We start from the raw sequence: 27878 nt of genomic DNA on the forward strand, positions 1-27878 counted from the left end.
TCCATGTAATCTCACTACTTCTCGTATGAATTTCTCAGCAACTGACGTAGCTGTATATGGGTGTTTCAAGCCGATGAAGTGAGCGTATTTACTCAAACGGTCCACCACTACCATGATCACCGTAAATCCCTCTGATTTTGGCAAGCAGTCAATGAAGTCCATAGAAACTTCAGACCAGATCACAGTAGGAAGTGGAATTGGTTGTAACAGACCACCAGGGTTCAAGGTAGAGTATTTGTGGGTCTGGCATACAGTACACTCCGATACGTATTGTTGAACATCGTCTTTTAACTTAGACCAATGGAACAACCTTTGAATCCTCTTGATTGTTTTCAACACGCCAGAATGCCCGCCAAATACTCCATCATGATATTCCTGGAGTATAATTCCAATATACTTTGATGTCCTCGGTATAACCAATCTGCCCTTATAGAAGAGCCGGCCCTTAATGATCGTAAGGTGCTTCTTCGACCCCTTCCCTTGAATAATTTCCTTAATTTCTTGTTGAATATCAGGATCAGAATCGACTTCCTCAAATATATCTTGCATCTGCAAGTTAGAAGAAACTGTCAAAGCACACAGCAGACTATCACTGTCAAACTTGTCTTCCGGTGAAATACGAGACAATCCATCTGCAGCTCTGTTTTCTGAACCTGCCTTGTAAATGATTTCAAAGTCAAAACCCAGCAACTTTGTGAGCCATTTCTGATAATCCATCGACACATCTCGTTGTTCTAGTAAGAACTTCAAACTCTTCTGATCAGTATAAACCACAAAATGCCTCCCCATTAAGTAGTGTTTCCATCTTTGAACTGCCAACACAATAGCCATTAACTCCCTTTCGTAAATTGGTTTCATCTGTTCCCTGTTCGTCAAGGCTTTACTGAAGTAACAGATAGGACGATGATTCTGCATCAAAACCGCACCCAATCCAAACCCCGACGCATCTGCTTCTATCACAAACAGCTCTTGAAATTTCGGTAAACATAGAACAGGCGCTGTAGACATAGCTTGCTTCAACTGATCAAAAGCCAACTGAGTCTTACCCGTCCATTCAAAACAATCCTTCTTAAATAGATCCGTTAATGGTCGAGCTATGACGCCATATGCCAAAACAAATCGTCGGTAATAGCCCGTAAGTCCCAAGAATCCTCTCAATGCTTTAATTGTTCTTGGAGACGACCATTTCTGCATAGCCTCTGTCTTTGCAGGATTTGTTGAAACTCCTTCTCGAGAAATTATATGACCAAGATACTCGACATGATCTTGAGCAAAGAGACACTTTTTACGATTAGCCAACAGGTTATGTCGCTTCAATGTTTCCAGTACAATACGCAGATGTTCGCAATGTTCCTCCATTGATTTACTATATACCAATATATCGTCAAAAAACACCAACACTAACTTCCGTAAGAACGGCTTGAAGATCGCATTCATAAGGGATTGAAATGTAGCTGGAGCATTGCTAAGGCCAAACGGCATCACAACAAACTCGTAGTGGCCTTCATGCGTTCTAAAAGCTGTTTTCTCAATATCTGCCTCCGTCATTCTGATTTGATGATACCCGGAACGAAGATCCAGCTTGGAAAACACTGAAGAACCGTGTAACTCATCCAGCAATTGATCGATTACAGGAATAGGGAATTTGTCAGGTATGGTGATCTTGTTCAAACTCCTATAATCAATGCAAAACCTCCAGCCTCCATCCTTCTTTTTAACCAACAATATCGGACTCGCATACGGACTTCTGCTTGGTCGAATAACCCCAGATTCCAACATTTGTTTCACCATTTGCTCAATCACCGCCATGTGAGCGTGCGGATAACGGTAAGGTCTGACTGCAACTGTTCCTGAGCCTTCTATTAACCGAATGCTATGTTCGAAACCTCTTTCAGGAGGTAATTCCGTAGGCTCTTGAAAGATCGACTCAAACTGATTCACAAGTTCTGAATCTGCTCCGGCATGTGAATCTCTAATGACCCCTTTTCTGAAAACTGAGACTCAGCATTTTGTAAATCTATACCCGAAATGATCGACTGTAAAGCTGAAACCTGCGTATGTAAAGCTCTGTCTCCAACCAATGTGACTGCCTTGCGCCGAATCAAACTCAAGCACCTGTGTTTCCCAGTTTACTTCACATTTACCCAAAGTACGAAGCCATTGCACTCCTAACACCACGTCTGCACTTCCCGGATCCAACACTATGAAGTCTGACTTGATCAATACTGACTGTAGCTGTAGTGAAACCCCTCTGCACACACCAGCTCCATTCACTGTTATACCAGTACCGACTAACACCTTAAATGCTGATGTCTCATCTATCTGTAGTTGAGATTTTTTCATAACTGTGGGTGATAGAAAATTGTGTGTCGCACCACTATCAATCAAAACAACCACTTTTGATTTGCCAATACGTCCCTCAATCTTCATAGTCGTAGGAGACGACCACCCCATGAATGAGTGTAAAGAAAACTCCATAACCTGTGTGGTAGTTCCTTGCAGCTCCTCGCACGAATCATGAAACTCTTCGTCTATCAGCTCTACTTCACAACCTTGTGCCACCACCATCACCTGAAGATGCCTGTTCTTGCAATTGTTGTAATGAGCTCTTGTCCACTTCTCATCGCAGGAGAAACAAATCCCATTCTTCTTCTTATGTTCATACTCAGCATCAGATAACTTCACTCTTCCTTGAGTCTTTGTATTAACCGCTGGAATTGTCGTTTTTGCTACTGGTTCTTGTTGCTTAGCCTTGTTCGTCCAAGCTTGGTTTGTTGGAGTAACTAAGGATTTGAAGCCTGAGCTTGTTGTCTGTTTCCCTTGTCGATTCTCGTGAACCTTTCCCCCTGAGAACAGACGACAAAACTCACTGTCTTCCATCTTGATGACCGCTTGAATGTGATCAGATAAGGTTTGAGGTTCCTTCATCATGATTACTTCCTTCATTTCTCTCTTTAAGCCGTTGAAAAAGATATCAATCTTGTGCGCCTCAGCCAGCTTTATTTGAGAAGCTAGCTCTTGAAATTCTCGAACATATTCAGCTATGGAACCAGTCTGTTGTATGCTGAACAATCGTTTCCCTGGAGTCTTCTCAAAGGACTCTGCAAATCTTGATAACAATCTCCGCTTGAAGTCAAACCAGTCCTTGAAATCTCCATACTCAATCTCGTAGTTAAACCAGCATAAAGCGTCTTCTTCCAGACTCAAAGAAGCCAGTTCTAATTGATACTCTGGTGTTGATTGCATCACACGAAAGTATCTCTCAGCTTGAGCTATCCAACCAAATGGATTGACACCCGAAAAGATCGGCATCTCGACCTTCTTATACAAGCCTTTTCGATTCTCATGTCTATGCTCTACCGGCCGATAACCTAGCTCAGATTCTCTCCGGTAATGTTCAAAATGACGAGGCGATACCTGATTCACGTTCTGCGGATCTGGTTGCATCAGATTAGCTCCGCTCGATTCAGGTTGCGAAGATCGTGGATTCTGTTGCTGAATCAAAGTGATGAAAGATGTCAGTGTCGACTCGAGACTCGCGAATCGCTCATCCATCTTCGTCTCCTTCGACTGATTGTTCACCTCCGTCGTCGCAACGAAACGATTGAATCGCTCATCAAGACTGTCGAATCGCCGCCGTAACTCGTCGACGGTGTTATCCAACGCTCCGATCCGTTGCATCGACTCTTCCAATCTCGTCATCGTCGTCTCGATCGCGTTGTTCGGGACGCTCACCGCGCCAATTGATAAGAGATTGTATGTATTTTATTAACGTTCTGCCCAACCTCCCTCTCTTGATCTCTACACTCAGAGAATCAAGCCAATATCCAAGACCTCACGTCTAAGGATCCTTTTACAAAATACTCAAAAGCTAATTACAAACACAAGACAAACTACTATTTATACTCTTCAGTCTCTCTTCTCTTCTAACGGCCATAACTGACTCGTAACAAACTCCTCAGCTCGAGTTTTCACTCTCCACGTCAGCATCCAAGATTCTATCTTCTCCTCCTCTCTTCTTACGGTAATATACCCTCCAGGGCCTATCAATATTTTTAATCCTTCTTACCATCACGGTAGCTAGTCACTTGCTCTCTCTCTCTCTCTCTCTTTATCGAAGATCATTTCCTCGTGCCATCTCAGGACTGAGTCGCCTCTTTCTCTCTGTACAATGCACGCCCAAGACTCCAATGACCTTTTGATTCACAAATCTACTCAATTTTTTCAACATTTGGTGAGATTATGAGAAGCTGGTTTTTGATTATCTATATAAGATAGCCATCCTCCTGTGATTATTCATCTTAGGTGCCTACCGGGAAGCTTCAGGAACTAATAACATCTTCGGTTTCTTTTAGTCTCCTTTGCTTTAGGACTGGTCAATGTAATTTTCTCAATATGCTTCCACCAGATTGTGACTAACCAATTCTAAAGGTATTTTTTACTCATTTCATTATCCCATTTATTTAGCATAACCCTTTAGTTACACTTTCCGATTAAAAATGACAATGGCAAGGAACAAATATATAACAAAATTATGATATATGTTTAGCATATATATTACAAAAATCTCCTTCACTGAAAAGGAATAATCAATTCTTAAAGACATCACTACTTTTCTCAAGTTATTACAAATTTCAGTTATCAGCATGCATACAAATTAAATTAAATATTTTAAACAACCAATAGAACTAAATAAATATTTTAATTTATTCCTGAATCTGCATTCACGGTATTATTTGATACATAGTCTACAATGAGACTGTGACTATGTATTTAATTAATAACAACGTGAAGGATCGAGGTCGAGGTAGTATCCATATAGATTCCACTCGTCCTTCACCGCTGCAATTTCATGCCAACATCTTGCTCAAATGAATATTCCATGGAGAGTACTTGGTATCGACCTGCGAAAGAAAAATCAACACACCAAAATATTTAGACATGAAAATCATCTGATACCAAAATATAAAAATAAAGCAAAGTAAATAATCAAACCAATTTTGCATTAGTATCAACAAAAAAATACGCGTCTGTGTAAATTATACAGTTGCATTATGATGATTTAGGGTAATAGTTTAGCTCTTTGCACATTTAGATTCCTTCTATAGATTGTTCATATTAAGAAACCCACATATATAGATACTTATAAGTTGAAAATCTCCTCAATAGAGGTGCTTTATAAATATCTGCTTTGCATGAAGTTATATTCATTAATTTGTAGTATTTTTATTTTAAAAATTGAAATGAACCCTATATAAACTAATGATGCATGTCGTAACTCAAACAATAATCTAAGTATAAAACCTTTTGTCAAAAAAAACAAACAATAATCTGAGTATATACATGTCCATATTTTTTAAGCATATGAACAACCTAAACCTAAATTGCAGATATAAGAATATATGGTAAAAGCAGTAACATCTTTTAGTTAAACGTTTACATAAACTTACAAATATTTCTCAAAAAGAAGAAAAAAAACATTTACCAAGGTCGTATGATCAGCCTCTTTCAGAGATTTTTTCTTTCTTGCTCTCTTTCGCGGAATTTGAGTGAAAGACATCGTTTTCTATGTTGAAGGAATATGTTTTGAAGAACTTATAGAAATGGGGATCTAGTCGATCTACTTAAATAGGTAAAGCAAAGTTTACTAGATATATGTATATGTATATGTATATGCTGTTTGGTAGCAAACGACTATCGTAGTAAAACCAAGGTAGTCGAGATATTACAATTATAAGTTTCTACGCACTTTTGCCGTTTTTTTGGTGGTTGGGATATATGTATGCTCTAACCTCCAACCTTTTTCATACTAATTAGATGTATAACATATTCTGTGATATATAGTCAACGGTAACATTTAGTTTTATAATCTAATTACAACCGTATAATGCCATCAATTAAAATTTGTCTACATTAATAATGGCAATAGATAAATTCCCGCGCGCTTAGGTAATATCCATCAATTGATACCACTATACCAAAGAAGTCTTCCATTTACAAAACCGGTCGGTATTGGATATGTTCAAGCGCTATTCATTTCCCTTTTTTTTCCTAATGTTACATAACATTACTTTCCAAAATCTGTATATCATTATCTGTAGTTGTTATCTCTGCTGTTAAGCCTTCCTCTCTACAGATGAAAGTGTCAGATTCGAATCTTAGCAGGATTTTTTTTTTTGGTAAAAATCTTAGCAGGATTTAACAACTCATACTTATTTGTGGCTTAATAAGATTACGAACTTCGGCCCGAAACTTCTTACAACTAAAGATGATGTACATTATTTTCAAACTACATTTTGCATACGAACTAAGTTGAATTCCCCAGAGATATGCATGGTCAAAATGCCAAATGGAAACTATGCCATATTAAGAGAAACATGCATGTCGTGTATGTGAGTGTTTACGATGCATTCTTGAGCCAACAATTGTGTTGGTCATGTAATTGACGGTCCAATGACAAGAACATATATCTACCTTGTAATTATCATGACATATGGTATTTCTCTATCGATTCTAATATTTTTTATCAGATTATATATATGTTTTTTATCATTTAAGATTTTACAATATTTTTTCCAAAAAAAGAAAGAAAAGATTTTACAATATGGTTTTGACTCTTAAGATTTTAAGTGAGTGTTGACCGTCCCAATATATATATCAATGGTTCGTTCTATACAATCTCAAATCAAACCTAACTGAAGTGAAGTTATCAGTATGATATAAATAAAAACAAGTCGTATATATTAATTTGTATTTTTCATTAATTTTTGTATAATTAGTTAATTTAATCGTATTTAAGTCATATTCATCTCAAATATGTAAAAAACTAATGTTTTGGTATTTAAACTATCCAGATAGAAAACCCCATAAATAGGAGTACACACATGGTATAGCTTAATCACTGATATCGACTGATCTGAAAATAACCGGTGACTCGTAAAAATCGAGTATCTTCTATTTACATAATAACGTTCTTAAATCAAGAGGATGTAGAAAAAGCAGATGGCAACACCCCGTCAAAGTTACAAATTAATAAAAATCGATCAAATTTCACGTGGGTGGTGGTGGATATACTCACCATTTATTTATTTTTCAACGCTATTTATTTTCTTTTCTTTTGAAGTTTTGAACATGCATACGTAAGATACAATTTGTAAAAGCGACGTTTTCGGCTGCAGTCAGAATTATTTGGCCGGTGGAACGCAAACAAAACTAAATGGACGACTCTGTTTGATTACAACTACACAACAATAGCTCAAACTCTAAAAAGGTCCTATTGCAAGTAAACTTTTATTTTCGTAACAAATCCAAGAAATATCAGTTTGAGAATATTGATGGCAATTGACCTATCCACGCGGCAATGAGCACGACCTTTCAAAAATTAGGTTCACTAATTTCTAATAAAATTCCATAAAACATACGAGGCTTTTTTTTTGCTGTGATTGTAGGTTTTGTTTTTCAATTAGGAAACATCAATATTGAGTAGGGGGGGGGGGGGGGGGGAGGACTTTACCCGATACCCGAAGTTGCATCCGAATCCGACCCGAAAAACCCGAACCAAAATCCGAACCGAAGTAGCAAAATACCCGAACGGGTATTAAGTTAAGAGAGATTTGATATCCGAACCCAAACGGATAATATCCGAACCCGAATGGATATCCGAAGATAACCGAACATATATATACTTACCCTTATATTTCTAGTTTACATCTCTTATTTTTTTAAAAAATATTTATATTGATGTTACACATACTTTAAGATCATAAATAAATATATATATATATATATATATAATTATGGAGAGAATTGATATTCATTTAAAATGCATGTCAAATTTTTTGTTTCATGTATTAACAAAAGTTACATTCAAAGTTTAAAAACAATACCCAAATTAATATCTATTTATTTTTGAAATATTATCTCCAAACTTATTAATCATCCAATCTATAAAAAATAAAAAAATCAGTTAAGTGAAATCTATATTTTTAAATATAAGAAACTTAAAAAATGAAAAAAAATATTTTTTTTTCTTTTAAAATCTAAATATCTGAACCCGATTCAAAACAACCGAACCCGAACCCGAACTAAAAATATCCGAACCCGACCCGAAGTACAGAAATATCCGAACGGGTTCTCTATCCCTATATACCAAAATACCCGAAAATCCGAAATACCCGACCCAAACCCGAACAGATATCCGAATACCCACCCCTAATATTGAGAGTAAAATTGCTATAAAAAGCTTTAGTTGATTAAAAAAGGATTATTTCAAATGTATTTTTGCTATTTTCTTTTGAAATAAATAATCTTTTATAATAAATGTAAAATTTATTCTAATGTGTTTTTAAAAAACAGTATTATCTATATTTAAAATAAAAATAGAAGAATGTTACCTTTTTTCCTCTAAATATAAAGTAAAAGCAACAATTTATATTTTAGACCAAAAAATAGATGTGAGTTGGAGTACATCTGTATTTAAATGCTATCATATAAAGAAATGTGGAAATATGTTAGAGATGATCTTACACTATAAATGGTTGCGTAGTCCGTTACGGATTGGACCAAGGTCCAAGTTTTATTTTACCATTCGCAAAGTCAGATCAGACCAAGAAAATATAGCCTAGTGGATTGTAAGAGGTGGACCAAAATTATACTATTGGTACGACCTTTTGCAATTTCCATCCACCTATGAAGTTTATAATAAATTATTGGTACGAACTCTTGCCATTTCCATCCACTTATGCAGTTTAGCATAGTGAATTGTTGGTCCGATTATTTCGATATAGAGTAGAGTGAACTGAACAACAACCATTCAAAACTTCAACTTAGATGTTTAGTCCGATTGTTGTCCAAAAAAAAAAAGATGTTTAGTCCGATTAGTTCGATATCTACCGAGAAGTTTTCATATATAACCAACATAATAAAAATAATAAAAAGAAGCAAAAGTTTAAAAAATTCATGGCCATTTGTCTCTCATTTAGTAGTTTTTTTTTTTCTCTAAACTAAAATTTAACTATTTGATAAAATTATCTTTAAATATTCATTTTTGTTTTAAATAATCATTAAGGTTCTTAGGACCTCACTAGTTTAAACACAGTGGTTGCGATTGCGGGAATTTACGGATGCAGGTGGTTACGGTTCCTAGCGGTTTTAAGAGATTTGTACAACTGGTTCTGAGGTAAAAAATTGATGTGTTTGCGGGTTACTTATGACTAGTTAACTACCAAATACAACAGCAGTTAAATAATAAATTAACAATATTTATATAATTATAAAAATATCAAAATCATAATATTATAATAAATATAAAAATTATATTTAGAAAGTTATAGTTTTAAATTTTTAAAAATTATTGAAAATATTTTTATTTTTAAAATTTATAATATTAATTAAAATATAATAGATATATTTTACTATTTTTATAATTTCAATTTGAATTTTTTATTGAATATTTTTATTTTTGTATTTATATTGTTTTTTTTAAATTATCTTCCCGCAATCACAAACGCTAGCTGGAACCAGCTTTTGAATCTATGAGATTTAGAGCGGTTTGAAACGGTTTAGAGCGATTGTTGCAAAACGCTAACAACCGCTACCAACTGCAAAAACTGCGTTTTTGCGGCGTTTGCAGATAGTAGCAGAGAAACCATCATACCCTACCCTTAGTATATAAGAAGAAGCAAGAATAAGAATGACAATTGTAATCTATACAATACTAAAAGTAACATATCCTCAAAGGAGAGAGTGTCCACGTCATTAAAATAATCATCCAATCATGAAGCTCTATTGTGCTACGTCAAATCGGCTCTACTTTACACAGTTTAAATCTGGGCTATTTTTGTGGGTTGCCAATACATTTCTAATGGCCCATATCAAACCCATCTCTCCTATACCAATTTTCGTCTGAACTCTGAAGGGTTGATGGTTAATCGTCTCCGACTCTTCCATTTCGTCGTCACCGTTTCGGCTCTTTGTAATTCGCCTTTACTGCGACCCACTTTTATTAATCAATTATGTTCGTTACTCCTTTCGTCTCCTTTTATATAGAGCTTTCAGTTCCTGGACATGTTACCCATCGGGTCTAGGGTTTCGATCCAATCCCATCTATGTTGATTAATTTGTCACCCAAAAAGATTCAATAACGCTTGGAAGTTCTTCTTGGATTGCTCTTCCTCTTCTGGTACGTGTCTCCTGCAATCCAGTTTCTCTAAAAATGTTTGTTTGCTTTCAGAAAATGTTCTCTCTATTGAGCATGTGCAATAGATGAGAAAATTTCCAGGTTTAGGTCATTTAGCTAACGATCACGTCACAGAGATCAATGACTTTATTTCAGTTAATAGAACATTTCTTACATTATTAGCACATCCACTGATGGTTAACACTTCTAAAGGGAAAGTGGAAGGTCTACAGCTGTTTACCTAAATGTCCCTCAGAGACACCTTCTAAAATTATGACCTGTTCACAAGAACCCATCGAAAACAAATCTATTTGACAATCAAGCAAGATAAAGCACGGTAAGAAATTCTCTACAGCCCACAAAAATTATTACCTGATCCTGCCACTTAAAGTCACTTCCAGTGAGTTTTTCAATGTCTGGGCTCACTTACAAATGAAAAAATATATATATATGTGTGTTTGAATTGTTTTTTGCTGCTGACGTAGTGATTCCTATTATAACTGTTTTTGATATTGAGATTGTTTTTGTGATTGTGTTTGTCTCTGAGACACAAAGCTAACGTTTAAGTGATTTGAACATATATTTAGAAAGAAAGCAGTTGGGGGCAGTAATAGCGATATCAACAACCTGGATGGTTTAATTGGTTTGCGAGGAGGTTTATGAAAGAGGGAAATAGAGAATGAGCTAGATCACCGGAGCTTGAGGATCAGAATCTTTCAGCTACGCCATCTGTCCTGAAAATGTGATTGCAGCGTCAGTGGTGGTGAAATCTGCTATGAAGAATGCAGGCCATGGAAACATGTCTTACACGTCGTCACTAATCTTGGGGCGATGCAGGTTATGTTGAAGCTGAAGGATTATAATGGATCTCATGTAGAAGGGTAAGCTTTGGAGGACTATATGTTTTTGAACTCTTCGTGTGTGCCTATGTGAAGCCACTGGAGTCTCCTAATCTTCAGAATTTCTTTCTTGAGAACAAGCTCGAGAATGCGCCGAAGGATACCCTGAAGATGTAGTTTAGAAATTCACAAAATTTTCCTATTGAAGCACTTGACATTCTCTTTACCTGAAGCTGAAGCTGAAGCTGCATAGGATACTTCTCTTGGACGATGATGTGGTTGTGCAGAAGGATTTAACGGGGCATTGGGAGATTGATATGGACAGGAAAGTGAATGGGGGCTGTAGAGACTTATGCCGGTTTGTTCCATTGGTATGCTCAGTACATGAACTTCTCGCATCCTTTGATTAAGAGAAGTTAAATCCGACAGTATGCGCATAGGTTTATGGAATGAACTTCTCTGATCCTGATGCTTGGAGAATAGAGAAGTACATAGAAGAATACCACTATATTCAAAAACTGCAGCCGACAAGAATCTGCTTCTTTGTGTCTTATTGGCTTTGTTGTTTGTTTTATGAACTGGCCACGTGCTCACAGTTATACCTTTTTGTTAGTCTTTCCGTAACGATTTAAACAGCTTGAGAGGGGAAAGCTTCTGAATGTGGATCCATACTTGGGGTTAAGAGAAGCAAACATCACTTTCCCTACTGAATCATAATTTTCTGAGTCTCTCATAGTTTTACAGTTACAGTATTAGGCTGTTGAGAATGATTAAAGCATTACGAGATCTTCACTTCTTACTATATATGATTTTGCGTTCTATTTCATTAGAAGTACAGTTCCTGAAGCAAATTAAGTCTGAAAGATTGTAAAAATAACAGATGTGTTTATGGCTTTTGATTATGCTCATTAAATCGCATTACAATTTTTTTTTTAATTGTTACCTCATGTCTATTAACATACCATTAGATTTGTCCATAGTTTATTTATAGTGTTATACCAAATAAGTTTGTGTAAAGATCAATTTATGTTAGAGAATCACTAATCAATGCATTTTGAGATTGCTTAAATTTTAATATAAAATTTCTGATTTGCTTCTAGCTATTCCAACTCCATCTTAAGCGGTTTAATAATTAACTTAAGAGTCTAGAATAATAATGGAAACTAGAGATTGATCCACGCGGATATTGATTCTTACATTTTTATATATTGATATTTATTTTTCATAAATAATGTTATATATTTTAGATGAATCGTAATATAACTAATTGTATTCAAAAGATCTCGACCGAATCGGATAATAAGGTAATATGGTTATTTTTATTCCAAATATCTGAACCCGTTCAGATACATTTGTTATCTAGATATTTTTAGGTTCATATACACCAGAACCAAACTCATCTAGACCCAAACTCATCCATACCCAAATGACTCAACTCAAAATCCTCACATAAATTTATAATATTCAAACAGAGCCTAATTAAAAAAAAAGATATACGGAAAAAACAACATGTCCCTAAATGGATCTAATGTTCATGCCTAACTTATTTTATAAAATAATAAAAAGACTCTTTCTATGTGTTTGGCTAAATTAAGTAAAATAGACAGAATTTTTTATTTAGTAAAATAATTATATCAGTAAAAAATTAAGTGACAATAAATATAACACAATGTTATTATTTTGATTTAAGTTATTATTTTATTCACAAAACATGTTTTTGAATTATGTTTTTTTCTAAGTAATTTTCCAGATCGATTGAAACTAAAATATTTTTTTTAGTAAAACAAACTAAACTGAAAGTTTAACCATATGCAAAACTCAGTTATTTTTTATTTTTTATTTTATAATTGGCACAAATTTAATGTTGATTAACTAATAAATAAAAAGATGCATTATTATTATTATGGTAATATAATTAATGATGTGATGTATTGTTAAGGTAATATAATTAAAGAAATTGTTAAACTGATTGAAATATGGAAATACAATTAATGTAATTATATTAATGAAATTACTAAAATGACATTATACTTCTTTTTCAAACAATTTTCATTTATAATGTTATCCATATTTCCAAACATGACAAAAAATATTTCAGTTTTAATAATATAGATATATTTCTACGCTAACATACAAAGTTCATATTTAAACCTCCTACATAATTCACATTTTTATCATACTGTAAAAAATTATTTACAAAATAATAAATACCAAAATATATTATTGAAAAAAAAGATTATAGCTTCAAAATTTAAAGATTTATTTAATCATCTTTATTGGTCTTAAAATTTGCAGATTTAAATATTCAAAAGGATCACACATTTACGAAAATATGTATGTATATGAAATTAAGGTTATCAACCTATTCTTTAAATAATAATTTTAAACTAAATCAGATGATGCATAAAAATATATGATATACAAAATTAATAAAAATATTAAAACTTTTATAAATATAGAGTATTTTAACTCTTAATAAATTTTAAACATGATTACCAAAAGATTAATAGAAACTGTAACTATGTTTACATATAAATTATATAAATTAATGATATTCTAAACAAAAAATATTATCTTTCAAAACATTTCAGTCTAATTTTCCAAATATTATATCAAAACAAGTAAATGATATAATATAACACAAAAATAAAATTCATTTATTTTAAACCTTGAGGTTTAATTTATACTTCCTCCATTAAAAACTTGCAGTAAAAAACTCAATAAATTAATAATGTTAGGGTTCTCATATTTTATTAATTTACAAAAATATCCTTTTTAAATTTATATATTTTAATGTATGTTACTATGTTTTAATTAAATATATGAAGAACATATGATTTCACGGTATATGTATTGATTAAATTTTTTAAATAGAAATTATATATTGTTCTTATTCGATTATATAGGGTATACAATAAATGTAAATTGATTTTAAGTGTAAAATGAAAATAAGATTAAAATATTTAGAAATATTAAGAAAACTAAATATAAACTTTACTGTGAATAGAAAACAAAATATACAATATATTGGTTATATTCATATCATATTTATATACATTAATTTTTAATTTATATTTATATTATGACCATATATTTACATAAAGTTTTCCAAAAATTTAATCTTATTAAATTGTGTCATATTTTATATTAGCTCAACTCACAAGTTTTTTTCAATTTATAGTGGTTATTAATTTTTCAAGTATTAATTTAGGTTTTTGGAGTTTCACACATATTAAAAGCATTTTAAATTTCAATTATAATTATATTATTTTTGAATTTTCTATTTCCACAAATTTTAGCCACTCAAGTTCAATAAACAAAAATAATTTCTTTTAAATTCACAGTTTACTACTATTACCTTATAAATACACTATTGACAACGTAAAGTGCATTTGAAACATTTTTTTTCTAAATTTATATTTTATTAATACAGAGATGTATTTATTATTAAAATTATGAACGAACAAACCGCGCGTAGCACACTCAATATTGAGCTCAAGATTAAAGAAGTCATGGAGTCCAGTTCGGAAATAGGGAAACGAGGATATTAGTTTTTATATTGCAACGAGGATATACATCCATGCTTTGTAGTCAGAATATGAGACAGGAATAATATGCATTTTCCCCTACAACTCCACTAATTATGTGGATTATAGATTACCTTTTGCATAATTTTACCATCGGTAACAAATTGAATATTCAAGTTCTCTACCCTAAAACACATGTAGCTTAGTTTCTATGCAACAAGTGTCTACTTTTTTCCTGTCTACACACTGGACGATTGATGTTGGTTTATATTCTCTATATTGTATCACATGTTGTGACACATACCCACTTTTAAACAGTTTGACTCATGCAACACCCCAAAGAAAGAGGAATCAAGACCAATTATTGTCTTATTTTGGTTTCCAACATAAACACTTCACCACCTTTAACTAACTCAGTTTTCCTAAACTAATTACAAACTTTCAATATATGAAACTACTACAAGCTCAACAGCACAAACATAAACATGCAACTGTAAATTACAACGACAATAAGCACAGTCAAATTTCTAATGTTAGTTATGCAAGTCATATTTTTTTGGTTACATAGACTGCACATAAAATTCACAATAACTAGCGTAGTAATTACTAATATACAGCAAAGCACCAAACAAACAAAAATGAATCAAAATTAAGTTAAAAAATGATTCAATAATATAACAAACCAAAATTTATTTTAAAAGACATATCCAATCAAAATAGATCACATTGTAATTAAAAATTAAATAAAAAATATTTAAGGCTATTTATTTGAGATGAGATTCCGATTTTTTAAACTAAGATAATTTATGTTTTATACATAACTCTAAAATCTCGGACTTGATTCTTCACATTTTGTTAGTTAATTGTGTTACATATAATAGAAATACTTAATTCAAAATAAAAATATAAAAAAAATCAAATTAAAAAAATTAGTTATATATAATTTAATATATAAAAACTCACATACAAATAAAAATGATAAATGTAACAAATTTAAATATATCATCCGCGCTATGCGCGGAAAAAGGATCTAGTGTATTGTAATTGAAAAATACACACACTGCGAAAAATGTTCATTAACTGAAGAAGTTTTCAAAACAAAACTAAAAGTGAACACACTAGTTGCAAGACTTGTGTGTAATAAAAACAGAACACAAAAGTTCTCTCTCACTACATACGTTACAAAGTCTCGAGATTTCACAACTTTTGCATCAAACAGAAAACCAGCCAGAGACAGACAAGATCTAAAAGTGTGTTTTCTTTAGCTAGACATCATCACATTATCAATAGATTGAAGAGCTTGGTTTGCAAAAAATCTTACATCAACATCTGGATCCTCGCTTAGCTCCACAAGCCCTGGACGAATCATGTTCTCTACAACCTTTTAAATTTCACCACCAACCCAAAAATTAAAACAAAACCATATGGATTTTGCGCAAACCAAATGAATGTTCCAAGTGATTAGATTATTTACTTACTGATTAATCCACTATTGGAATGAGGGACTGAAGCACTTTAGCGACATTGAATTTGATGTTTGGAACTCTGTGGTAAATAAAAAAACCTTGTTTATTATACTTAAGATGTTTAAAGTACAATGATTATGAGTCTTAATTTATAGTGAGAACTTGCCTGTCTTTAGATGCAGTGATTACCACGGGCAAGAGTTTTGAGCATGTGATCTCTGAGCCTATCACTGGTGCAAGAAGAGAAACCGCACGCAAAATGGTCATACGGTATAGATAGTGAGGGTTGTTAATCATCTCAAGAAACTGCAGATTAATTAAAAACGTTTAATTGAATCTAATTTTTGCTAAGTTGCAAAGATTGTAGACAAACCTGAGGAACTATATGTTGCATTGCCCACTCATGACCAAACTCTTCAGCAAGCCGCTTCAGATTGTTTGCAGCAGCATCACGGATCGAGTGAACCTGATGAGAGCAACCGCAAAAAGGGTTTCATTTGTTGGATAATCTAATACTTTTTCCCCAGTAAAGGATAGAGAGAGAGAAAGCAAAACCTTGTCTTGTAACCATTGCATGCAAAGAGTCGAAGAAGCCAACACCTAACTAACTTGCTAACAAAGGGATATACTCGATTATAGCAAGTCTTACTCTCCAGTGTCTATCTTCAGAAAGTTCCACAATTGCTGGCAACAAGGACCGTGACAGTAGATCAATCCCAATAACCTGCCAAATATAGAAAAATTGGAATCATCAACAAGCAAAGAAGGATGAGGTCAAGTTAAAAAGAGTAGCATGGTCAATAACAAACCTGATTCACTTGGTCAAGTTTGCTGATAATGTTCAAGCATACATCTGGAAACTCATCTTTCAAAAGAGAAAGAAAGATTGGAAGGAGATGCTCAATTGTTGCATCCTGCAATGAAAATCAATGTAAAGTCAAAATCTGCAACTTTCTTTCTCCAAGAACATCTTCCACCACAGTAGAGTCAAACACATGTTGTATATTTGCAAACGCTCTTACCTTACCCAGGACTGGAGCCATTCCCATTATAACTGAGGCCAATGCAGACTTGATGTGCTGAGAAGAGTCAGAGGATAGTTCCTACAGGTTGAATTACAAGAAACTATTAGTAATAGGGATACCTTATGTAATAACTTTGAGCACAATGGGTTTTTCTTAAGCATGTACCTTTACAGATGGGAGAATGTGCTGAATAGCAAGTTCAGGGTTTAGGATCCGACAGAACTTGGTAACTTTTTCGGCAGCTGCTATGCGTACTTCAGCCTCATTATCACGGAGTAGACGCACATATGCAGGCACCAGCTCCGTCCTTAATATATAAGGTAAAGTAAATAGTATTAAGAAGAAGTAAAGGGCATCGTCAAGATAGATCAATAAACATTAAAGATAATTTAATGTTATCCCATGAGGCTAAAGACAACCAGCATTTAGGTCTAACAAAACATCCTTACCTAGTAGGTTAAGGTCCCACAGCTTCACAAAGCTCATAGAGCTGGTTTGCAACCATATAAAGCACACGCCAGGACTTGTCCTGCTCAGTAACAAAAGTACTAATTTTAAACATCTCATTACTGTAGATTTTTCAAAGATAATCAGGGTAAAAGCCTATATGTTTTACATGCAAAATTACATGAGAGAAATTAACAATCAAGGGAAGAATGTGTGCGACACAATCCTGTGGCTCCAACAATTTCCCAAGAGCAGCACAACCCAACTGCCAATAATCTAACCGAATCTTGATCTGATTTTTTTTTTTTTTTTTGTTCAAATCCGAATCTTGATCTGATATGAGAGCAAAAATGGAAAATTAAGAAATGCATGCTTTAACAAGCAAAGCTAGAGTGTGAAGCAAATCATCAGATAAGAAATTACCATCTTGAGTAAGATCATCAAACATAGACATAATGCCAGTCTTCAAATGCGCTGATTCAATAGTAGCAACAAACTTTCCCGGATTGGTTGTTGCAGCTCTCCGCACCATTGGCATATCATCTTGACAGAGCTAGGTATAAATTGATCTTAACTCGGTCTTCAACGTATTTGGGGCGCTTGGGTATGCAATATGGAAAACCCCACAAGTTGAAATTCTAGCTGTGAACCATTCTCAAGCTGCAAGTCTCTGTTAAACATGGAGTGAAATCTTCAGATATCTCTTATTTCAACGATACCTTATGCAAAATTTTTAGTAAAGAGAACAAAAGATGGACGATCACATGCACAACCACAAACCAAAACAACTACTTTAAGAAAATGGTAACAAACAACCAAACATGAATTTGCTGGATGATGTAGAGTTCTAAAAATCGGTCTACGTGCCAGCAAATCGGTCTAAGCCCCTGCCTAAACATTAGTCCTCTATAAGAGGCCTAACCACCGCCTATTAGCTGGGTCACACTAACCATCACAAAACTAAGTAAGCCATTCGAATAACATCAAAAAACCAAATACTGAAATCGATGATGACATAATGAGACTAAGATGGACGCTCACGGGCATAGCCACAAACCAAGACAACTAACTATATCAGACGACTTACATCAACCACTACGGAGAGATAATCGGTTGCCTATTCCAAAACACTGGGAAGCTTCAGACTAAGTAAACCACTTAACCAACATCAAAAATTAAACACAAAGAGTTCTGCTCTCCTCCTCCTTGTCTAACCTTAACCAGTGGTAAGAAATGATCAACCAATTCACTCTCCCTCATCTGCGTCCCAACTCTACAAAGCGACTCCACAGCTTTCTCCTCAACCGTCGAGAGAGTCTCCAACGGCGGAAGCAGATCATTCGCATGCTCAACGCCTCCAGCGTAAGGAATAAACACTCCCAGCTCTTCAGCCATCGCAAGCAACACCTCGTCATCGTCTTCGTTGTTCTCACTGAGGAAAGGGATCAGCTCTTTCCTCGTCCTCTCTTCTCCAAGAGCACGAGCAATCGTGGAAAGACGTCTGATGGAATTAAGCCTTAGCTGAATATCATCGTTCTTTAGCTCGTCTATAAGTACTACGATGGGGTAATAAATCGGCTCTTCGATCGTTGGCATCGTGTTTTGATACTTGATTCTCATCTTTGACAAATAAAAAAACAAAATTTCAAATCAGACGAGAACCTTAAGATAGATCTCAATAGATTTTGTAGTAATCCGACAGCATAAACAATTGTAAGTAGTATCTGGATTGTTATGTTCCTTTGAGTTGGATGAAATGAGAAAGGATTTACTGATTGTTGGCACCTACGGGCGTTCTATCGATGAAGAAGTACGAGACCTGGAGAGATTGTTCAGAGAGAGAATGAAAGCTTTTTCTTCGCGTCTAGCATATTCAAACATTCATTACAGTGGGCCGTGAATATTCTTTAAAAAGGTTATTTAATCAACAAATAGCCCATTACCTTCCTTTTCTTTTTCCTTTTTTCCATCAAAATTTAGTCAGATGGAAACGAGTTTTGTTTGACAAATTTCAAGTTAATTATTTCTTGTTTGCTGGATAGATTTTAATTTTTTTTTTTTTGTATTGATGGCATTTGATTTTCCCCCTTTTTTTTGTAAAATAAAAATATGAAACGCAGAAAAAATATCAATACAAATATAAGATTTTCTTTTCAAAATAATGGGATTACAAACTTTTCCAACTTTCCATAATATAATATAGAGGGATAATAAACTTGATAAAGTACGTTGACTAAATAAATATTTATACATACATAAACATGTACCCTGACAGTTATTTAACTAATTTTAATCTTCATCGTCAAGATTGAGAAACAGAAGATATGCAAGCAAACCAAGAACAGGAACAAACCTAAGATAACTCACTATCTCAACCTTACTCTTCTTCACATTTTGAAGGTTCTCTCCAATCAACCATGGCTGAAAAACTGTGTATAGACATATATCCCATATAAAAGCGTAAGCTAGTCTCTCCGATCCCAAATAACCAGTCAGATACTGCCATCTCTCCATTATTCCACCGAAACCTCCATCTGCTCGGCCGTAGAGAGACCACAGTGTCGATATCAGACACACCGTAACACCGGTGAGACCAACTACCGACGCACCTTTGGTCATTGCTTCGCCAAGTTGAGACCTTTTGCTCGGTTTATCATCTGGGTCAGCGTCATTGAGACGTATGGCCATGTATGGGATCAGAAACGCTGTTTCCATTCACAAGATCAAATCATATTATAGGTAAATAACTAAATCACAAGGCAAAGTAAGAAGTGTGTGTTACTTACTGTTTGTGAGGAACATCATGAGACCCCATAAGACGTCAAGAGAGCTTTTGAATCGATCTCTCTTTCGGTCTGTGTATAGCAATGGAGCAAACATGAGTGTCCAAGCTATTACAAAGTTGAATAACCCTTCAGCCATCTGTTTTTTTTTTTTTTTTCAAACAGAAAATGTAAACATTTTTCAGCAGATCGTTGAATAGAGTAACACTAGTGTGAACATTACTTAAATAGTACTTACAGGATGAAGAACAGGAGCTTCTAGGACATGAATACCAACTGTTCTGTCAGACAAATTCTACATCAGAGATCACAAAATCGACAATGATCAGAGAAACATAGAATCATTTAAGCTGAACATACCTGAGTTTGTGAGAGGCAAGATAAAGAAGAAGTTCAACGAAAGTCCCAAGAGAGAGTTCACCGTCTCTGAAGTAATCGCCCAAACTGGATCGCCCTGTTGATCAAAGAGACTTTTAGTAAACAAGATTTGTACAATACTACCAGATGAAGTATAACGTTGGAGGGAATCACTCACGGGAGCATAAGGAAGAAGGAAGAGCCATAGTATGTACACGGCTTCAGCTGTCCACAGTAGATACCGAAGGATGCTCTGGAGAGGATCATCTTCAACCTCAACTGTTGCCGCCTCCTGTTTCCGGCGAGCCAAGCATAAAGTGGATCTGTCTCGTGTTCGTATTTGGAAGCCGTTCATTGTCTGTCGTGGATTGCATAGATCGACGGTGGGGATTTGGCTACTCCGGCGAAATTGGCATCGGATTTGTAACGATTTTGTGTGAGCGTTGTGGACGGAGTGACGTAGGTATGTCACTGACGGTGAGGTTACCAGAATCATCCTCGTCCCTTCCCTGCATTATCCAGTATCAACCGTAGTCGGAGGAGTGATTTATACTTTGAGACTTTGAGAGACTCGTTGAAACGACGGCGTATAGTTTTTCAAACTACAAAGGAACGTTGCCGTTTAAGTCGACTCACTATTACCTCGACAGGCCTTTAACGGGCCGAAGGCCCACGATAGTAATTCTTTATACGCCGTTTCGGACCTGTCGTATACAAAAATGGCTCGGTCGACTACTGATGCAGAAAGGGATTAACTACGGAGTACGGACCCAAAATGTCAACCAATTCTACGTTACTCTCTCCAAGTTTTATGGAAGCTAAGTTAACTTGGCACGCACGTCATACTACACATATCAATACGGCGATGGCCAATTTTGTCATAGATGCCCAATGGTTTGAATAAGATTGTGAATTATGCTGTCACTACACTTGAGTTTAACATTGGCAGTACAGACAAAAGTACCCTGCAACGATACATCATATATCACTCTTTCCTTCTCGGCAACAGTGAAATATATAGCCAGACAGCAAATACAAAGAAAACATACCTAACCATAAAAAGGCATGAGTTAATATCAAAACCATCGCCAAAGTTGTATCTTCTTCCTATAACCTCTCTACAATCTTAAGCATTACAGACTCAATCTACTACATAAAACATCGAGCTTCACTTCTTCCCTATGCACTATCAAGAACAAAAACTGAATCGGCCTACTCGCATCCGCTACACTGACAAAACTTCTACGTTATCAAAAATAAAAAAATCAAGAGTGACGATATGTGCAAGGTTAACTAATTCATTTTTTCCCTTGCGGACTACTAACCTTAGCCCACCAAAGTGAACCGATCAATAAATTAAACTCCAAGACTTCTACCATGCTATGGACAAAAATGTGAAACATCCACATCAACAAAAGTTGTGGCCATATCATGACAGGAGAAGGCACACAACACATAAAGCGCGACATACTTACCAAACTTGCAGGAGGAGAGAGAGTACGGCCCTACAAAAAGATATAAGTCACAATTAGTGAACTGAACCACAAGGAGATAGAACAAAAAGAGAGGCCTAGTTGTTAAAAAATCAGGGAGATATGATTTAAGCTCCATACCTTCATATTTTGTTTCCTTGCGCGGCTCTCTCCTCCAAGCAAACCTCCGGAATGACAATAACACAGTTTATCAGATAATATGTAAACACGTGAAAACACCAGGAAAAAAAAATTGAAAACTACGGAAAAACAAAAGGTGAAAACTGCATATTAAAAAGGATAACTAGATGAGGAAGAAAAACAACTATTTCAGGCAAAACATGAACCATCACAAAAGAAACTGCGAACAAACACAGTTAAAAAGGGAGGACAAATTCTAAAACCTATTCAAGCAACAGTATCATCCAAGTTCAAACCATAGACCAATGAAAATGCAAAAGTTTTTACTACCAATAAACAACCATTGTACCTTCTCCTGTGTGCCTTTAAAGCATTGAAAGACTTTAGGACTGTCTCTAAGCCATGGTAGATGTCCTGGAGAAAAATAACGTCAGGCCCTCTAAAAGACCATAAGAGAAAAATGATGCAATCCAACATCACAAATAATAATGAGAAGGTTTCCATTATAATTGAAATATGATTCAGAATGGCCCTCTCCTTATTCAGATTCCAAACATAGATTTCTACAATGTGTAAAGTCGGCAATGAGATTACACAGGAATATAACGAAAGAAAGCTCCATTAGCAGGTTGTCTTACAATAAAACCAGTAAATTCCCATTGAGAATCGCCAACGGTGAGAGCTCCACCCACGCCAACATTGTAACCAAAGCACTCAAGCAGCAGAAAGAAGATGGAGACAGTTCAAAGATTAGAACCTCGAATTAAAATTAAGATTTGTATAATGTACAGAGGACAACAGCATTTCCTGATATAACAGAGAAGAGAAAACGGCAACGTAGTTTCATTTGCTAGTGATGAATGGGTGAGCTAATGCCTGTTTTACAGTCAGCCTCTTCTCGGGATCAAGGATGAAAATTTTGTCTAAGAGATCCCTGAAATGAGCTAACATCTTGGGATCCTCACCAGGGTAACCTTTAATAATTGAACCAAAATCTTTCGGCTTTACATTTACGATCATTCTCTTCATCATCTGAAAAGAAAATATAGCATATTACTCATAGTCAATTGATTTCAAACTGCGAAGTGTCAGAGAAAACATAAGGACTGGCTTTTTACCTTTCCACTAACATTGTCCTCCTCTGTAGCGTAAAAGTTCAAGTCATGATCAAAGTGCTGATCAATAAATGCTCCCTGTTGAACCGAAAGCATAAGTACAAGCATATTAAGTTCTTCGTTCTAGTTCTCTATGGAAATCTACTTTAATGCTTACCTTACGAAGCATCTTTTTGGGGAAGGGGCCTTTCAGTTCCATATGAAGGCGTAACATGTCATTATTTGTGGCGCCAGGGAAAAGAACTTTCCCACAATATAGCTCATATAGACAGCAGCCAACTGACCATATATCCAGAGGATGGTCATAGGTGAGCCCCAGAACTGCCATGAAAAAAATAAAAGCTCTAGTCACGTATTCTCTAGCAATAATAGATAAAATATTCTCTTATTAAACCAAAAATATGTTAATTCTCACTGCAATCTAAACTTACTGATTTCAGGGGATCTGTAAAAACGACTAACAAGATATGGCGTAACTTCATTTTTGCCAGCAAACATCGCATTACCGAAGTCACAAAGCTTTAAGACGTTTTTGTTCTCATTTACCTGGACAAACATAGGAATTGTCAACTGTTAGAAAGCTAGTTAATGGAGTATGAGAAAGCAACAGAAACGTATAACAGACCAGCATGTTGTCAGGTTTTATATCGCAGTGAAGAACCCCACAGTTCTTCAAGTGTTTAAGGGCAATAAACAGCTGCTTTGAATAAGACCTAACCGCAGAGAGTTTAAGACCGATGTTGCGGCCAAACTTCTTCAAGACCTCACGAAGATTCAAATGGAGCGACTCAAACACCAAGCAAAGATGATTCCGATACTTAAAACTTGAAAGAAAACGAACACAATGGCGCTTGTCTTCTCGGTCAGAACCAGCCAGCTTCTTCAATATCTGCACCTCAGTCTGGCCAGCTTTATGCCTAAACGAAATGAGATATAATAATGAGCTGCAAATGCATATATATTAAAAAAAACAGATATTGCATAAAGAACTCGAAGTAAAAGTTAGGGCCTGTGTAGAATGCACCACCTACATTGTCTCGTTGTTACGAATAATTTTTATAGCCACTTCTTCAGGTTCAGCTGGTCCAGCTTTTAAATCTTTAGCACGAACCACAGTAGAGAAGACACCTTTTCCATGTGTAGCAATGACTTCATATCTACCGTCAATTAGCTCGCCAAACTGATAGCCTAAAAAGTAGAAGAGACTCATATTTTTAAGATGAAAATTAACAGAAGAGCTTCTACGAGTTGGAAAGGTGAGAAGGTGCATGAAATGGTCACAAACTAAAACTATGAAGTATGAACTAGTATTAATAAGTAGGAATGTAGCTAAATACACACAGAAAACAAACTTACTGTAATAGCCCTCTGCATCATCCCAATTATCATAAAGCCCGCTCCTTACCATCGGAACACCATCACCTTTCCCTCGCGTGTGGTCCTATGACAAAAAAAACCCTTACATAACAAAAAACCTTACATAACAAAAAAACTATTACACAAATGAAAAAAGGTTTTCTGAGGATCTGACTAATAGATTCATGGCGATAAGAGAAAATTCAGATGATAAAGGCTACTGAACGATAAGATGAAAAGATGCCAACTAATTCAATTTACATACCACTTTTTCATTAGCAGCTGGGGACTCTCCAAATATATCATCATGAAACATGTCAGCTGATCTTTCACTCTGGAAACATAAAATTATATAAGATTGAGAAACATCACCACATATATATTTTCAATTATAATATAAACATAAAACCAAAAAAATATTCACAATCACACACGAAACCAATACCACAGAAACAAAAATATTTCATTTGTGAACGCACCTTCGGGCTACCTTCGCCAAGCCCGGCTGGAGCTAAAGTCCTCTCTGGGTGAGAAATTCCAAACATAGTAGGTGGCGCACCAGTTGTTAATGATGTTTTGGCAACATCACTATCTATAGCATAAATGTCCGAGTTATCTTTGGCTGGATCAGCATTAGCAGCTATGACAATAGGGGAAGAAGCCGAATCTGGAGCACCATTTTCTTTAACATCATCTGCCACGAACAGAAAACTAACTGAGACTGCCTGGAAGCTGAAAATCTCAATAAATTTTTTTGTACAAGTGCATGTGGAAATCAATCAACGTAATCTACTGAAAACTAACTGCAGCTTTTCTGCTAAAGAGCCCTTCACGCATTCCAAGTTGAGAGGAACAGGTTCCTTGTTAACCTAAGGGGTCGTCTGATACACAACACGCAAGTGACTTCCAAGATTCAAGAACTACATCTTAACAACCAAATAAAAGCGGGCCGATGAAGAATTTTATTTACAACTCCAACCACAGTACGAAGGTCCATACTTGAACAAATAATCTGAACCATCATGCTTAAGTCGTTATGTATAATGATTGCAATGAAGGATGGGGAATTACCTTTCCCCTTATCCTGCGAAGAAAGTTCGTTTTGCTGATCGGGCTTCTTCTTATATTTCTCCAGTATGGCTTCCATTCGCTTCCTACTCTCCTCCTTGATTCTGTTTAGTTCTTCTTCTTCTTCCTCCGGAGATTTCCATATAACTCCTTCGTCATTATCATTTTGAGCATCCTCATTTCTGGACGTGATCGCAAAATAGTTAGGAGCCACACAATATAACAAAGCTTTATCATCTGTAATGAAATATTCACAAGGGTTAGGACTATTGAGAGAATACCTTTCCCCGTTGTCCACATCAACACTTTTATACTTCTCGTTATCAGTCTTGAGTTCTCTTCCTTTGTCCCAATCTTTGTCATTCTCCCTTTCCTTTTCTCTCTCCCTCTCTCTACTTTCATACCTTGTTCTATCTCTACTCTTACCTCTTTCATTGTCTCTGTCTCGAACATAATCTTCTTCCCTCTCCCTTCTCCTATCCCAATCACTGCTCCTACCTCGTCTTTCCCTTTCCCTTCTCCTATCCCTATCAATGCTACGCTCCCGTTCATAGTCTTTTAGCCTTTCACGCTCAACCTCATTCATCCTCCTACTCTCTCGTTCTCTTTCCTTTCTACGTTCACTATCTCTCTCTCTCCGTTTACTTCTTTCTGAATCTTTATCTCGTATGCTTCCCTCCCGGACCATATCCCTCTCCTTACTTCTTTCTCTTTCCAAGATTTCTCGACCATATTGCCTGTCATCTTCCCCATATCGCCCACGTCGATAATAACTGTCCTCAGTTCTCCCTGCTTCAACTCTTTCACATAGATAACCCCTACTCGGATCATGATGTCTCCCTCTGACCGGAAACTCATCCGCCGCAACACGCCTTGATCTTGACATTTCCCTCTCCCGATCATGTGACCTAGACCTACTCCGAGCACGGACTTCGTTAGACTGCCTGCTGTTTGTCGGAGACCAGTTACTATTCTTACGCTTCTCCTCAGAGTTTTCCAAAGAAAGTGAGCTCCTCCCATTATCATCACTTCTCTTACCAACTCTGTCTGAAGGACCTCCATACTCTTTATACCACCTCTTGTCCTTCCTTTCAGATTCACGAGTTAGAACACCATTAGAAGTCTCGGCATTCCGAGCAACAGAAACCCCATCGACAGTCTGCAAGCACAGCCACAAGATTTTCGGAGAATTTATCAGAAAAAGAGATAAATGAGATACAAAACTCATGAGCATACATGACAAAAAAAATGAAAAAAAAAAGCATCTACATAATCACGAAACCAGTTCTTACAAATCAAGGGAACGCCATCAGTCTCCATTGAACGCCTAGTGCAACTTCTTTCTTAGATATGCATTGAAACACTCACGTTATCTAAAGAGAATACTCTCAAAAACCAAAACTTTTATCATAAAGCGGAAATTTCAGCTTGATGTAAAGGCATAAATGATGTTTGGATACTGAGGTCTACTACAAGTTGCGTATGGATAAAAAACTCTGGTATCAATCAGATCATTCTTATCCCAGCATCCAAACAGAATTTCAGCCAAATAAACAGGAAATTTATGAGCAAAAAGACGTAAGAAGAGCGATTGGAACAGACCAGATCGTCGCCTTGAAATTCATCGGATTTGATTTCGCCTGATTCGCCGTCGGAATCTGGCGTCTTAACATTGGCGAGCCCTTCTTCATCTAGAATCTCCCCCTCCTCAACGTCATCCTCACCGCCGTGACTATCTCCAATCGGAGTAACATCCATCAGTTCCGTCTCATCGTCGCGCTTCTTATCACGGTGATGTCGGTGATGGCGCTTGTGGTGGTGCTTGTGATGACGGTGCTTGTGCCGCTTCGATGATTTATCGGCCTCGTCGGACGGTGAAGACGAACGGTGGTGCTTGCGGTGGTGAGATTCGATCTGCTTGTCGTTCTCCATCAGATCGTCGAAATTAGGGTTTGTGCTCAATAGGAATCAGTTGGTTTGTTTTCCCCTCTTTCTCCCTCGCTACGACTTCCGCGACTCGGGAATTAGTTCAGCTTGTTATCCACCATAAATGGTTTAACAAAACCGGAATTTTAAATTGAAATAAGCTGGTTTAATTATCCGGT

General features: G+C 35.7%; 3 protein-coding genes, 1 long non-coding RNA gene and 1 pseudogene across 5 annotated transcripts; 1 reads left to right on the forward strand and 4 right to left on the reverse strand.

Moving 5' to 3' along the window:
* Nucleotides 1-1861: 1861 nt before the first annotated feature.
* LOC103839358 lies at nucleotides 1862-5620 on the reverse strand. The gene is made up of 2 exons (XM_033280506.1): nucleotides 5486-5620; nucleotides 1862-4904 (listed from the first exon to the last, which is right to left on the reverse strand). The coding sequence occupies exon 2, from the start codon at nucleotides 3700-3702 to the stop codon at nucleotides 2002-2004; it is 1701 nt and encodes a 566-aa protein (XP_033136397.1). The 5' UTR covers nucleotides 3703-4904; nucleotides 5486-5620; the 3' UTR covers nucleotides 1862-2001.
* Nucleotides 5621-9611: 3991 nt separating this feature from the next.
* Nucleotides 9612-11952, forward strand: LOC103839357. The gene is made up of 2 exons (XR_004451630.1): nucleotides 9612-10180; nucleotides 10391-11952. It is a non-coding gene; the product is annotated as an uncharacterized LOC103839357 (long non-coding RNA).
* A 3570-nt stretch (nucleotides 11953-15522) lies between these two features.
* Nucleotides 15523-19368, reverse strand: LOC103839356 (annotated as a pseudogene).
* Nucleotides 19369-19609: 241 nt separating this feature from the next.
* On the reverse strand, nucleotides 19610-22972 carry LOC103839355. Of its 2 annotated transcripts, XM_009115861.3 has the most exons (10): nucleotides 22873-22972; nucleotides 22584-22648; nucleotides 22235-22278; nucleotides 22097-22126; nucleotides 21264-21325; nucleotides 20800-21130; nucleotides 20625-20718; nucleotides 20503-20540; nucleotides 20268-20403; nucleotides 19610-20186 (listed from the first exon to the last, which is right to left on the reverse strand). In XM_009115861.3, exons 6-10 carry the CDS (start codon nucleotides 21115-21117, stop codon nucleotides 19771-19773), a joined length of 1002 nt encoding a protein of 333 aa, XP_009114109.1. In that variant the 5' UTR covers nucleotides 21118-21130; nucleotides 21264-21325; nucleotides 22097-22126; nucleotides 22235-22278; nucleotides 22584-22648; nucleotides 22873-22972; the 3' UTR covers nucleotides 19610-19770. The 2 variants fall into 2 exon arrangements, with proteins under 2 accessions (XP_009114109.1, XP_018510010.1); XM_018654494.2 differs by lacking the exons at nucleotides 21264-21325; nucleotides 22873-22972.
* On the reverse strand, nucleotides 21480-27819 carry LOC103839354 (serine/threonine-protein kinase prpf4B). The gene is made up of 15 exons (XM_033280488.1): nucleotides 27376-27819; nucleotides 25777-26932; nucleotides 25185-25399; nucleotides 24971-25039; nucleotides 24706-24790; nucleotides 24381-24537; nucleotides 23975-24266; nucleotides 23781-23895; nucleotides 23507-23670; nucleotides 23353-23427; nucleotides 22873-23266; nucleotides 22584-22648; nucleotides 22235-22278; nucleotides 21671-22126; nucleotides 21480-21586 (listed from the first exon to the last, which is right to left on the reverse strand). Exons 1-11 carry the CDS (start codon nucleotides 27703-27705, stop codon nucleotides 23078-23080), a joined length of 2847 nt encoding a protein of 948 aa, XP_033136379.1. The 5' UTR covers nucleotides 27706-27819; the 3' UTR covers nucleotides 21480-21586; nucleotides 21671-22126; nucleotides 22235-22278; nucleotides 22584-22648; nucleotides 22873-23077.
* Between the last annotated feature and the right edge of the window lie 59 nt (nucleotides 27820-27878).

Source organism: Brassica rapa, chromosome A09 (assembly GCF_000309985.2).
Source record: "Brassica rapa cultivar Chiifu-401-42 chromosome A09, CAAS_Brap_v3.01, whole genome shotgun sequence".
NCBI classification, from domain to species: Eukaryota; Viridiplantae; Streptophyta; class Magnoliopsida; order Brassicales; family Brassicaceae; genus Brassica; species Brassica rapa.